This window comes from Primulina eburnea, unplaced genomic scaffold, assembly GCF_022965805.1.
Source record: "Primulina eburnea isolate SZY01 unplaced genomic scaffold, ASM2296580v1 ctg675, whole genome shotgun sequence".
Taxonomy (NCBI): domain Eukaryota; kingdom Viridiplantae; phylum Streptophyta; class Magnoliopsida; order Lamiales; family Gesneriaceae; genus Primulina; species Primulina eburnea.
This window is the reverse complement of record NW_027331452.1, coordinates 190,504-206,110: the sequence shown is the minus strand read 5'-3', so window position 1 is coordinate 206,110 and position 15,607 is coordinate 190,504. Positions and strand designations below refer to the sequence as shown.

Below are 15,607 nucleotides of genomic sequence, written 5' to 3'. Positions count from 1 at the left end.
TCTATCAATATACATCTCAAACAACTCAATAAACATAGCTGAAATCGGTTTCAATACAATTTGACGGCGTAACGGTGTAATTCTCGGTACCGGTCAACTCAATCTCAACAAAACAATATATACAATAGCCACAACTCATAATCTTCATAATATACTCATCAAAACACAATATAACATGCTCAATTCTTCCAATCAATATCGATATACATGCTGGAAATTCGCAAGGCTCGTATACGGTGTCCGAAAATCATTCTGATAACAAATATACGATGCTCGGTATACCAAGAACACATATTTCTAACAAAATCATAATTTCCCCAATACACAGATTTCGAACCATGCTGAAAATAATCGAAACTTACATCCTTGAATAGCAAATAAAGCAAGGAGTTCGAATCTCAACTCGGATTACAATTTGGAAGGCTAGATCTTGCACAATCTTGATTGGAATCCTTAATGAAATTGTAAAAGCTAAGGAGCTCTCGGTCCTTGTTCTGGGAAAATGAGAAATGCAGATTCAGCACACCACATATATATATATACCTGCCATGTGTCACTACGAAAATCAAAGGTGGCAATCTCGCATGCAGACCGCGGGTACGGTGACTCAAGAGTGCGGGTGCGCTGTGCTCTCGGCAGCAATATTATTTTCTGGAATTCTTAGACCGCGGGTGCGGTCTCACACCGCGGGTGCGGTCTTGCTAACACCGCGGGTGCGGTGTCTGTTCGCATAATTTCACTAATTTCCTCTCAATGCACCGCGGGTGCTGTATCTCTAACACCGCGGGTGCGGTGTGGCTTCGACCAAAATCACAATTCTGATTTAAATGTCATGCATTTTCAAATTTGTGAATCTCACATCCATAACAGCTGATAATTCTCGAGCCTTACAATATTGAGCAAAGTTTAGCCCATAAAGTAATCCAAAAATAGAATCCCTCCCCTTCTTAGTCCTAGGCAACCCAAAAATAAAGTGCATAGAAATGTCAATCCAAGTTCTTTTAAGAATAGCACGCAAAAGTGTTCCAAAAGTTCTATTGACAACTTCAGTTTGTCCATCTGTTTGAGGATGACAAGTAGTAGATTACAACAATATTGAGTAAAGTTTAGCCCATAAAGTAATCCAAAAATAGAATCCCTCCCCTTCTTAGTCCTAGGCAACCCCAAAATAAAGTGCATAGAAATGTCAATCCAAGTTCTTTTTAAGAATAGCACGCAAAAGTGTTCCAAAAGTTCTATTGACAACTTCAGTTTGTCCATCTGTTTGAAGATGACAAGTAGTAGATTACAACAATATTGAGCAAAGTTTAGCCCATAAAGTAATCCAAAAATAGAATCCCTCCCCTTCTTAGTCCTAGGCAACCCCAAAATAAAGTGCATAGAAATGTCAATCCAAGTTCTTTTTAAGAATAGCACGCAAAAGTGTTCCCAAAGTTCTATTGACAACTTCAGTTTGTCCATCTGTTTGAGGATGACAAGTAGTAGATTACTGAAACGACCTCGATTTTTTTTTTGTCTTTTATAATCTTAAATCATAAATTCTAAATTACTGAATAAAATAATTTAACATAATCATGAATCATAATAATTTATCAATTTAAATCTCAAGAGCATGAATTAAAATCCTAACTCATCGGCTAACAATAAAAATAAAGCATAAAAATATCTCTAATAAAAATCATTATCAAAATCTTTATATCATAAATCTATCTAGATAGTGCGGAAACATAAAGGTCCTCGGGTGTGTACTGCTGCACTCGATCGACTCAATCGTCACCGCCTCCAAAATCATAAAATCCTGCATCATACAAACCTAGTGAGTCTAAAGACTCAACACGTTCTAAACATGGATAACAAATAATATATATACATACACATACCTTTAAAAATCATATTTTTATTTAAAATAATATTTTGAACATAAATAAACCATTAAAAATCATTTGAGCATAACTAAATCATAAATAGTGAAATTATTTTAAAATAACTTTAAGCATTAATAAATCCTTAAAAAAATCATTTAATAATAGCTTTAATCATCATCATAAATCATATATCATAGAAATCATTTTTATCATAAGCTTTTAATCATATATCATTTTGGGTGAAGTTTGATCCTTGAAAGTGACTAGCTTTTATCCTTTGGTCGACTGCAGTCTTAGCTCCACATATTATGATTTGTATGATGTTAAAAGAGTTTAGGAAACGTGCCTTTGCGTTTATAACGCTCGATTATTCGATCTTCGGCGAGGGTGCGACGTTGGACGACCGGACGACGAAGAACACAAGCTTTTCTTTCCTCCTAAATTTCGAAAATCTGAATTGTGTGTGTGGTGTGTGTTTCACGGCTGGTGTAGGTGAAAAATTAGGTTTCAAGGACCTAGGTAGCATATTTATAATTAATTAACAAGTTAAATGGGCTTTGGTTTGGGCTTGTATGATTAAGGGTAATTGGGCCTTCTTTAAATCATTAAATTGAGCCCAATAACACTTAATTAATTAAATAATAAAAGTTTATAAAATAATTTTCTCAAAATAATATTTTTGATCTTTTAAAACTCCTTGTTTGCCCAAAACCGGCTTCCCGGCAAAAATCGAGCTCAACTCGTAAAATAAATTCGAACTCCAATATTTTTAGGAAAATTAAATCAATTTTTATCATATTAGGAAGCCTTGCCACTATTTAAATAAAAATACATATTCTTGTCTTGGTCGTCTCCGGTCTTCTTTCCCCTACCTATTATCGAATATTCGTGCAAAATCTTTAATTTTATGAAAACATGTCACATAATCATTTAATCATGCAATCCTATATTTAATCATATAATAAACATCATGCTAGCATTTAAAAGCAATTAAATAAAACAATTAAGCAATTAAAATATTTTTGCATGCATGTGGTTTACGTGGACTGATTTTTCGGACGTTACAATTCTCCCCCCCTTAATTAGAATTTCGACCTCGAAATTTTCCTTGACTTGATGATTGAAAAGTTTAGATTCCTTCATCCACCTCAAACTTAACCTCTAGCTTAAATCTTACTTTTCAATTCAGTCCTCAAAATCTTGAAAATTGCAATTCTAACCCAAAAATTCTCAATGTCGACTCCTAAATCTAGCTCAAGTAGCGCATGCATCCTATTTTCCTCTAAGTTCTTCAATATCCCAATCAAATCCCATCACCCAATTTAACATTTCATGCAAGAAGAGCATAGAAAAATGTTAAACAGCTAGGTTACCTCGAAATCAGTGTAGTGTCGACTCTGTCTCATCTTCTGTAGCTTGCATCACATAGACTCTTCCGGTCATGGGTTGCCTAGGCTTGGTGCAATCCGCAGCCTTGTGTCCCAACTCCCCGCACTTGAAGCACTTGAAGGTGCCCCACATGCACTTGCCATAATGTGGACGATTGCACTCCTTGCAAAGTGGTTTTTCATCAGCTTTCAGAACATTTCCTTTAGGTGGTTGTCCTTGTGGTTTTGGTGGTTCTGGTTGCTTAGAAGGTCCCGTATGAGGCTTCTTATTACTCTGATTAGCTTGCTGAGCACGGTTCCTCTTTCGCTGCATCTCCCAATCGATATCCTTCAATGACTGCTCGGCTCTAAGAGCCCTGGCAACGGCGGTAGTATAATCAGCAGGATCGACAAGTGTCACATCGCGTCGGATAGTCGGCCTCAAACCATCTAGAAAATGTCGTAATTTTTCAGCAGGATCATTGGCAATCAAGGGCATAAAGTGACAGCCCCTATCAAACTTCTGCACAAACTCGGCAACAGTCCAATCCCCCTGACGGAGACTCATAAACTCTCTCTTAAGCCTAGAACGAACATCGGATGTGAAGTACTTGTCATAGAACACTCTCTTGAATCCTTCCCAAGTCAAAGTCGCCATATTCACTCCTCGCTCCGCTCCCTCCCACCATAAGGAAGCGTCGCCTTTCAACAGGTAGATAGTACATCGAACGCGATCGGCGTCCGCCATGTCCATATAACGAAATATTACCTCTAATGATCTAATCCATCCCTCAGCCATAAATGGATCAGTAGTGCCATGGAACTCATCGGGGTGCATCCTCCTGAAACGCTCATATACTGGCTCCGGTCTACCCATTGCTCCATTCCCTACGTGTTGCTCAAAGAAATGGGCCATACCGGCTAGTACACGGGCACTAGCATCCTGACCAGGTGGAGGCTGTGGGATATCCTCCTCCTGTCTACCCTCATCAGTCCTAAGCACATTCCTTCTAGGAGGCATCTCTGTATACGTCGTCCAAACCACGTAACCAACAAGCATTAATTTTTTTTTTTTTTTTTTTTTTTTTTTTACATGCAACATGTAACTTACATGTATCATATAAACATTTAAAAGAATTTTAAGCATATAAAATATAAAGCAGTAAAAACTCACATATTTGAGGCGTGATTTCTTGAGCTTCTCGAAGTGACAGTACACAACCCTTTTGGGAAAACCTGGCTCTGATACCAACTGAAACGACCTCGATTTTTTTTTTTGTCTTTTATAATCTTAAATCATAAATTCTAAATTACTGAATAAAATAATTTAACATAATCATGAATCATAATAATTTATCAATTTAAATCTCAAGAGCATGAATTAAAATCCTAACTCATCGGCTAACAATAAAAATAAAGCATAAAAATATCTCTAATAAAAATCATTATCAAAATCTTTATATCATAAATCTATCTAGATAGTGCGGAAACATAAAGGCCCTCGGGTGTGTACTGCTGCACTCGATCGACTCAATCGTCACCGCCTCCAAAATCATAAAATCCTGCATCATACAAACCTAGTGAGTCTAAAGACTCAACACGTTCTAAACATGGATAACAAATAATATATATACATACACATACCTTTAAAAATCATATTTTTATTTAAAATAATATTTTGAACATAAATAAACCATTAAAAATCATTTGAGCATAATTAAATCATAAATAGTGAAATTATTTTAAAATAACTTTAAGCATTAATAAATCCTTAAAAAAATCATTTAATAATAGCTTTAATCATCATCATAAATCATATATCATAGAAATCATTTTTATCATAAGCTTTTAATCATATATCATTTTGGGTGAAGTTTGATCCTTGAAAGTGACTAGCTTCTATCCTTTGGTCGACTGCAGTCTTAGCTCCACATATTATGATTTGTATGATGTTAAAAGAGTTTAGGAAACGTGCCTTTGCGTTTATAACGCTCGATTATTCGATCTTCGGCGAGGGTGCGACGTTGGACGACCGGACGACGAAGAACACAAGCTTTTCTTTCCTCCTAAATTTCGAAAATCTGAATTGTGTGTGTGGTGTGTGTTTCACGGCTGGTGTAGGTGAAAAATTAGGTTTCAAGGACCTAGGTAGCATATTTATAATTAATTAACAAGTTAAATGGGCTTTGGTTTGGGCTTGTATGATTAAGGGTAATTGGGCCTTCTTTAAATCATTAAATTGAGCCCAATAACACTTAATTAATTAAATAATAAAAGTTTATAAAATAAATTTTCTCAAAATAATATTTTTGATCTTTTAAAACTCCTTGTTTGCCCAAAACCGGCTTCCCGGCAAAAATCGAGCTCAACTCGTAAAATAAATTCGAACTCCAATATTTTTAGGAAAATTAAATCATTTTTAATTATATTAGGAAGCCTTGCCACTATTTAAATAAAAATACATATTCTTGTCTTGGTCGTCTCCGGTCTTCTTTCCCCTACCTATTATCAAATATTCGTGCAAAATCTTTAATTTTATGAAAACATGTCACATAATCATTTAATCATGCAATCCTATATTTAATCATATAATAAACATCATGCTAGCATTTAAAAGCAATTAAATAAAACAATTAAGCAATTAAAATATTTTTGCATGCATGTGGTTTACGTGGACTGATTTTTCGGACGTTACAATTACAACAATATTGAGCAAAGTTTAGCCCATAAAGTAATCCAAAAATAGAATCCCTCCCCTTCTTAGTCCTAGGCAACCCCAAAATAAAGTGCATAGAAATGTCAATCCAAGTTTTTTTTAAGAATAGCACGCAAAAGTGTTCCCAAAGTTCTATTGACAACTTCAGTTTGTCCATCTGTTTGAGGATGACAAGTAGTAGATTACAACAATATTGAGCAAAGTTTAGCCCATAAAGTAATCCAAAAATAGAATCCCTCCCCTTCTTAGTCCTAGGCAACCCCAAAATAAAATCCATAGAAATGTCAATCCAAGTTCTTTTAAGAATAGCACGCAAAAGTGTTCCCAAATTTCTATTGACAACTTCAGTTTGTCCATCTGTTTGAGGATGACAAGTAGAAGATTACAACAATATTGAGCAAATTTTAGCCCATAAAGTAATCCAAAAATAGAATCTCTCCCCTTCTTAGTCCTAGGCAACCCCAAAATAAAGTGCATAGAAATGTCAATCCAAGTTCTTTTTAAGAATAGCATGCAAAAGTGTTCCCAAAGTTCTATTGACAACTTCAGTTTGTCCATCTGTTTGAGGATGACAAGTAGTAGATTACAACAATATTGAGCAAAGTTTAGCCCATAAAATAATCCAAAAATAGAATCCCTCCCCTTCTTAGTCCTAGGCAACCCAAAAATAAAGTGCAAAGAAATGTCAATCCAAGTTTTTTTAAGAATAGCACGCAAAAAGTGTTCCCAAAGTTCTATTGACAACTTCAGTTTGTCCATCTGTTTGAGGATGACAAGTAGTAGATTACAACAATATTGAGCAAAGTTTAGCCCATAAAGTAATCCAAAAATAGAATCCCTCCCCTTCTTAGTCCTAGGCAACTCCAAAATAAAGTCCATAGAAATGTCAATCCAAGTTCTTTTAAGAATAGCACGCAAAAGTGTTCCCAAAGTTCTATTGAAAACTTCAGTTTGTCCATCTGTTTGAGGATGACAAGTAGTAGATTACAACAATATTGAGCAAAGTTTAGCCCATAAAGTAATCCAAAAATAGAATCCCTCCCCTTCTTAGTCCTAGGCAACCCCAAAATAAAGTGCATAGAAATGTCAATCCAAGTTCTTTTTAAGAATAGCACGCAAAAGTGTTCCCAAAGTTCTATTGACAACTTCAGTTTGTCCATCTGTTTCAAGATGACAAGTAGTAGATTACAACAATATTGAGCAAAGTTTAGCCCATAAAGTAATTCAAAAATAGAATCCCTCCCCTTCTTAGTCCTAGGCAACCCCAAAATAAAGTGCATAGAAATGTCAATCCAAAGTTCTTTTAAGAATAGCACGCAAAAGAGTTCCCAAATTTCTATTGACAACTTCAGTTTGTCCATCTGTTTGAGGATGACAAGTAGTAGATTACAACAATATTGAGCAAAGTTTAGCCCATAAAGTAATCCAAAAATATTAGCCCTCCCCTTCTTTGTCCTAGGCAACCCCAAAATAAAGTGCATAGAAATGTCAATCCAAGTTCTTTTTAAGAATACCACGCAAAAGTGTTCCCAAAGTTCTATTGACAACTTCAGTTTGTCCATCTGTTTGAGGATGACAAGTAGTAGATTACAACAATATTGAGCAAAGTTTAGCCCATAAAGTAATCCAAAAATAGAATCCCTCCCCTTCTTAGTCCTAGGAAACCCCAAAATAAAGTGCATAGAAATGTCAATCCAAGTTCTTTTTAAGAATAGCACGCAAAAAGTGTTCACAAAGTTCTATTGACAACTTCAGTTTGTCCATCTGTTTGAGGATGACAAGTAGTAGATTACAACAATATTGAGCAAAGTTTAGCCCATAAAGTAATCCAAAAATAGAATCCCTCCCCTTCTTAGTCCTAGGCAACCCCAAAATAAAGTCCATAGAAATGTCAATCCAAGTTCTTTTAAGAATAGCACGCAAAAGTGTTTCCAAAGTTCTATTGACAACTTCAGTTTGTCCATCTGTTTGAGGATGACAAGTAGTAGATTACAACAATATTGAGCAAAGTTTAGCCCATAAAGTAATCCCAAAAATAGAATCCCTCCCCTTCTTAGTCCTAGGCAACCCCAAAAAAAAGTGCATAGAAATGTCAATCCAAGTTCTTTTTAAGAATAGCACGCAAAAGTGTTCCCAAAGTTCTATTGACAACTCAGTTTGTCCATCTGTTTGAAGATGACAAGTAGTAGATTACAACAATATTGAGCAAAGTTTAGCCCATAAAGTAATCCAAAATAGAATCCCTCCCCTTCTTAGTCCTAGGCAACCCACAAATAAAGTGCATAGAAATGTCAATCCAAAGTTCTTTTAAGAATAGCACGCAAAAGTGTTCCCAAATTTCTATTGACAACTTCAGTTTGTCCATCTGTTTGAGGATGACAAGTAGTAGATTACAACAATATTGAGCAAAGTTTAGCCCATAAAGTAATCCAAAAATAGAATCCCTCCCCTTCTTAGTCCTAGGCAACCCCAAAATAAAGTGCATAGAAATGTCAATCCAAGTTCTTTTTAAGAATAGCACGCAAAAGTGTTCCCAAAGTTCTATTGACAACTTCAGTTTGTCCATCTGTTTGAGGATGACAAGTAGGAGATTACAACAATATTGAGCAAAGTTTAGCCCATAAAGTAATCCAAAAATAGAATCCCTCCCCTTCTTAGTCCTAGGCAACCCCAAAATAAAGTCCATAGAAATGTCAATCCAAGTTCTTTTAAGAATAGCACGCAAAAGTGTTTCCAAAGTTCTATTGACAACTTCAGTTTGTCCATCTGTTTGAGGATGACAAGTAGTAGATTACAACAATATTGAGCAAAGTTTAGCCCATAAAGTAATCCCAAAAATAGAATCCCTCCCCTTCTTAGTCCTAGGCAACCCCAAAAAAAAGTGCATAGAAATGTCAATCCAAGTTCTTTTTAAGAATAGCACGCAAAAGTGTTCCCAAAGTTCTATTGACAACTCAGTTTGTCCATCTGTTTGAAGATGACAAGTAGTAGATTACAACAATATTGAGCAAAGTTTAGCCCATAAAGTAATCCAAAATAGAATCCCTCCCCTTCTTAGTCCTAGGAAACCCCAAAATAAAGTGCATAGAAATGTCAATCCAAGTTCTTTTTAAGAATAGCACGCAAAAAGTGTTCACAAAGTTCTATTGACAACTTCAGTTTGTCCATCTGTTTGAGGATGACAAGTAGTAGATTACAACAATATTGAGCAAAGTTTAGCCCATAAAGTAATCCAAAAATAGAATCCCTCCCCTTCTTAGTCCTAGGCAACCCCAAAATAAAGTCTATAGAAATGTCAATCCGAGTTCTTTTAAGAATAGCACGCAAAAGTGTTTCCAAAGTTCTATTGACAACTTCAGTTTGTCCATCTGTTTGAGGATGACAAGTAGTAGATTACAACAATATTGAGCAAAGTTTAGCCCATAAAGTAATCCCAAAAATAGAATCCCTCCCCTTCTTAGTCCTAGGCAACCCCAAAAAAAAGTGCATAGAAATGTCAATCCAAGTTCTTTTTAAGAATAGCACGCAAAAGTGTTCCCAAAGTTCTATTGACAACTCAGTTTGTCCATCTGTTTGAAGATGACAAGTAGTAGATTACAACAATATTGAGCAAAGTTTAGCCCATAAAGTAATCCAAAATAGAATCCCTCCCCTTCTTAGTCCTAGGCAACCCCAAAATAAAGTGCATAGAAATGTCAATCCAAAGTTCTTTTAAGAATAGCACGCAAAAGTGTTCCCAAATTTCTATTGACAACTTCAGTTTGTCCATCTGTTTGAGGATGACAAGTAGTAGATTACAACAATATTGAGCAAAGTTTAGCCCATAAAGTAATCCAAAAATAGAATCCCTCCCCTTCTTAGTCCTAGGCAACCCCAAAATAAAGTGCATAGAAATGTCAATCCAAGTTCTTTTTAAGAATAGCACGCAAAAGTGTTCCCAAAGTTCTATTGACAACTTCAGTTTGTCCATCTGTTTGAGGATGACAAGTAGGAGATTACAACAATATTGAGCAAAGTTTAGCCCATAAAGTAATCCAAAAATAGAATCCCTCCCCTTCTTAGTCCTAGGCAACCCCAAAATAAAGTCCATAGAAATGTCAATCCAAGTTCTTTTAAGAATAGCACGCAAAAGTGTTTCCAAAGTTCTATTGACAACTTCAGTTTGTCCATCTGTTTGAGGATGACAAGTAGTAGATTACAACAATATTGAGCAAAGTTTAGCCCATAAAGTAATCCCAAAAATAGAATCCCTCCCCTTCTTAGTCCTAGGCAACCCCAAAAAAAAGTGCATAGAAATGTCAATCCAAGTTCTTTTTAAGAATAGCACGCAAAAGTGTTCCCAAAGTTCTATTGACAACTCAGTTTGTCCATCTGTTTGAAGATGACAAGTAGTAGATTACAACAATATTGAGCAAAGTTTAGCCCATAAAGTAATCCAAAATAGAATCCCTCCCCTTCTTAGTCCCTGGCAACCCCAAAATAAAGTGCATAGAAATGTCAATCCAAAGTTCTTTTAAGAATAGCACGCAAAAGTGTTCCCAAATTTCTATTGACAACTTCAGTTTGTCCATCTGTTTGAGGATGACAAGTAGTAGATTACAACAATATTGAGCAAAGTTTAGCCCATAAAGTAATCCAAAAATAGAATCCCTCCCCTTCTTAGTCCTAGGCAACCCCAAAATAAAGTGCATAGAAATGTCAATCCAAGTTCTTTTTAAGAATAGCACGCAAAAGTGTTCCCAAAGTTCTATTGACAACTTCAGTTTGTCCATCTGTTTGAGGATGACAAGTAGGAGATTACAACAATATTGAGCAAAGTTTAGCCCATAAAGTAATCCAAAAATAGAATCCCTCCCCTTCTTAGTCCTAGGCAACCCCAAAATAAAGTGCATAGAAATGTCAATCCAAGTTCTATTTAAGAATAACACGCAAAAGTGTTCCCAAAGTTCTATTTACAACTTCGGTTTGTCCATCTGTTTGAGGATGACAAGTAGTAGATTACAACAATATTGAGCAAAGTTTAGCCCATAAAGTAATCCAAAAATAGAATCCCTCCCCTTCTTAGTCCTAGGCAACCCCAAAATAAAGTCCATAGAAATGTCAATCCAAGTTCTTTTAAGAATAGCACGCAAAAGTGTTCCCAAAGTTCTATTGACAACTTCAGTTTGTCCATCTGTTTGAGGATGACAAGTAGTAGATTACAACAATATTGAGCAAAGTTTAGCCCATAAAGTAATCGAAAAATAGAATCCCTCCCCTTCTTAGTCCTAGGCAACCCCAAAATAAAGTCCATAGAAATGTCAATCCAAGTTCTTTTAAGAATAGCACGCAAAAGTGTTCCCAAAGTTCTATTGACAACTTCGGTTTGTCCATCTGTTTGAGGATGACAAGTAGTAGATTACAACAATATTGAGCAAAGTTTAGCCCATAAAGTAATCCAAAAATAGAATCCCTCCCCTTCTTAGTCCTAGGCAACCCCAAAATAAAGTGCATAGAAATGTCAATCCAAGTTCTTTTAAGAATAGCACGCAAAAGTGTTCCCAAAGTTCTATTGACAACTTCAGTTTGTCCATCTGTTTGAGGATGACAAGTAGTAGATTACAACAATATTGAGTAAAGTTTAGCCCATAAAGTAATCCCAAAATAGAATCCCTCCCCTTCTTAGTCCTAGGCAACCCCAAAATAAAGTGCATAGGAAATGTCAATCCAAGTTCTTTTAAGAATAGCACGCAAAAGTGTTCCCAAAGTTCTATTGACAACTTCAGTTTGTCCATCTGTTTGAGGATGACAAGTAGTAGATTACAACAATATTGTGCAAAGTTTAGCCCATAAAGTAATCCAAAAATAGAATCCCTCCCCTTCTTAGTCCTAGGCAACCCCAAAATAAAGTGCATAGAAATGTCAATCCAAATAAAGTGCATAGAAATGTCAATCCAAGTTCTTTTTAAGAATAGCACGCAAAAGTGTTCCCAAAGTTCTATTGACAACTTCGGTTTGTCCATCTGTTTGAGGATGACAAGTAGTAGATTACAACAATATTGAGCAAAGTTTAGCCATAAAGTAATCCAAAAATAGAATCCCTCCCCTTCTTAGTCCTAGGCAACCCCAAAATAAAGTGCATAGAAATGTCAATCCAAGTTCTTTTAAAGAATAGCACGCAAAAGTGTTCCCAAAGTTCTAGTTACAATATCGGTTTGTCCATCCGTTTGAGGATGACAAGTAGTGTAATAGCCGAGCCCGGTGTACGGTACGGTTTAAGCTTTACTTGTTATTTGGGTTATGTGATTAGATGTTTAGAGTTGTGTTTTGGGCCATAGTATTATTGGTTATTATTATCTTGAGGTATTAGATGTTGTTGGTTGTTCGTTTCAGTGTTTCGGTTCGATTTTAGTGGGTTGAGTAATGTTCATTGCCGAAGCAAGAGTGCACCCGCGCTCTTAGAGGAGTGCCCCCGCGGTGTACTGTTCATCATTTTGGATTTTGAAGGCCGTGGCATCACCGCACCCGCGGCAGTGTAAGCACCGCACCCGCGGTCCTTGTGTTGTCGCACCCGCGGTGTAAGTATGGGCGAGTTTTTAAGTTGCTTTTTGGGAGTTGTTGGCCATACCTTATCTCTTATTTCCTCCATTTCCGATTTTTCTCTCCATTTGTAAGGGTTTTCTCCATTTTCAATTGCTTCCTACCTTTGATTCTTGGATTTGTTTGGATTTTCGACTAGAGATCGACGTTCTCCGTGGTATAAGGAAGCTTAGGTAAGTTTTTGGTGCGATTCTATCATGGTTTTTGGAGATGAGTTGTTATAGGGTGTTGTTATTGTTGGTTTAATGGAATATTTGACTTGTATTTGTGGATTTAGAGTTGATATTGGTGTTATTTATGGATTATTGTTGTATGTGGTGTACCAAGAGCTAAGTTTGAGGTGTTATATTGGTTTGTAAGTGGAATTTCATCCTTTTTGCTCACATGATGATATATGTATTGTGTTTTAAAGGTTTCAAAGTGTTATTCCCTCCCATTGATCCATTGTTATGTATTGATTTCATTGATTATCTATTGGAGACAATTGATGTCTCACTATTGTTAAAAGGGAATACAAAAGAAAATATGAGATTGTGAAACGACGGCTTTAAATGCTATTCAGAGTTCAAATGTTTTATTGGATTGATTGAATCATAGTCAGAGCATTTGTGGGGACCCGGACGCTGATCTGTCTTATTAATCATTTTTGGGATTTAATTATCAATTAAGATAAAACAGGGTCTAAAAATTTTTCTTTTTAAAATAAAGTGCGGAAGGTAATGGCATCTATCTATTATACAAATCAGTATAATAATTATACAAGTCTTGTACAACACACTTCTAATTCAAACTAGTCTAAGGTTCAAATACTAAATTCAAGTAATAAACCAAGTCTACTACAAGTCCGGAATCACCACGCTAACTCGTCTTCTCTCATCGTCATCTCGACCCTGATCCAGCCCCACCTGTTGTCATGCACACATACAAAACAAGACAACAGTCGGATAACTTCGGTGAGAATAAATCCCAGTATAAAACATGGTAACCATGTATAGAAACAATCTAATTTATAAAACACGCTATCATGTATAGAAACAATCTATTTCATAGTCTATGAAATTAATCAAATAAGCATGCAACTCAATTCAGATAAACATGCATATACACAATCTTAATCATAAAACATGCTAACCCAACTGAAAGCAGTAATGATGGGTCCCATGGTCTAGGAGCCACATCCATATAAGCATGCAGTTCTAATCAAATCATGTCTAGACTTGACTCGATCTATAACTCTAGGGATCCCGGTGTGAATAAGACGTCACTGTCTGTCACCTACCCTACCAATCGAGGTGCTGTACGTCTTATTCCTAGACTTCGGCCTGATCTGTATCCACATCTACAAAGGGGCGGTGATCTTCCCCTAAGCTGAGATATCGCCGAACGTCTAGCAGTCTGGCTGATCTCCAAACTGTCCTATCTTAAATGCATGAATACAAAATCTGTAAACAAGCATGATCATCTTAATGCAATGCAACATGATCTGTACCCAAAGCATAATAAGATAAAACATAAACAAGAATATAGTATGTGATTTATTGGGCAACTCAAGGATGATCTCGATTGAGTTGTTTCTTCCCGAATATCACATGAATTATACCTTTGTCGTCCTGGTCTGACGAAGACGAAGTCTTGTATTCAACTCTGTCCATATCAAATCTGAAATGACAATATCGAATACACTGTATCAGTAAATAACTCAATACACAATCTGTTCTGATCAATATTCAACTCAGTACATAATCTGATCAATATCTGAACAATGTACAATCTGATTCATATCAATGATATCACAATCTAATCGAACTCATATCTGAATCTGATCAATCTAAATCAACTGATGTTTCGACGGCATAACAATACAATCTGAATAACCCCGTCAATCTGAACATCACAAATATAAGACTGAAACTCATAACCGGTGTCAATACAATCATACTCTGAATACTAACACAATTCTAATATAGAATCTCAGTCACTATCTTTCAAAAATCATAACAATTACAGACATAGTCTGTTCTTTAATCTGACTTCAATTATACGATATCTACGGTAGTAGATACACCATATCTGAATCACATGCAATTCTAGCAACATCATATTTTCAAAACATCTCAAAACGTAACAAGACTTACGTCCTTGTATAGCTCGTGTCAAGAGGAATATGATACTGCGTTCAGATTTTGATTCTGATACCCGGATTCTTCGTAACTTAAATTCTAAGCTCAAAAATATCAAGTTCCTCCCCAATGTGGGGACCCGGGCTCTAACTCAATTCTTTTGGGATTTAATTGGATCTTTGTTCGAAAATGTGGGTCAAAAATTTGCTTTTAACATTAATTCAAATGTATAGATAAAGCATAACATATCGTTAACTGAAATAAACAACATAATGTACATACATATCTGTCTAGTACAACCATACACTAGTGTTCGAATCTCCAATACAAACATAAGTAGTACAAGTTTCATAAGAAAACACTAGTAATCTGCAATGCCCGAGATCTCCACGCTATCATCATCTCTCATCTAGCTCGTGACCCCGATCCTGCCCCACCTGTTGCCATGCACACATACAGACACGACAACAGCCGGATAACTCCGGTGAGAACATATCCCAGTATAAAACATGGATGCATGCAATGTCATAATCATGTACAATGCATAACATAAATCAAGTAACATGAATATACATCTAAACATGTAGTAGAATACAAATCTGTATTCGACAATTCACATCTTGACTCGACTCTTTTCTAATCTAGGGATCCCGGTGTGAATAAGACGGTCTGTCACCTACCCAACCACTCGGGGCAACGGTACGTCTTATTCCTAGACTTCGGTCAACTCTGTATCGAGGGTCTACACATATAGCAAATCTGCTCCTATGCGTCGATACACCGAAACGTCTAGTTTTGGCAAGTCTGCCAATCTCTCCTATCTCAGGACTCGAATATAAATCGATAAACAAGGCATTACATAATCAATGTAATAACAATCTAGTATGTGATTTAGGGAAACTCGTATCAAATCTGAATCGAGTTGTGCAATCCCGTGACCACATGAATTATACCTTTCTT

At 36.1% G+C, this 15,607-nt stretch overlaps 1 protein-coding gene across 1 annotated transcript; it reads right to left on the bottom strand.

Moving 5' to 3' along the window:
• Window positions 1-3,245: 3,245 nt before the first annotated feature.
• On the bottom strand, window positions 3,246-4,253 carry LOC140821655 (uncharacterized). Its single transcript, XM_073182189.1, has one exon. The coding sequence runs from the start codon at window positions 4,251-4,253 to the stop codon at window positions 3,246-3,248; it is 1,008 nt and encodes a 335-aa protein (XP_073038290.1).
• Between the last annotated feature and the right edge of the window lie 11,354 nt (window positions 4,254-15,607).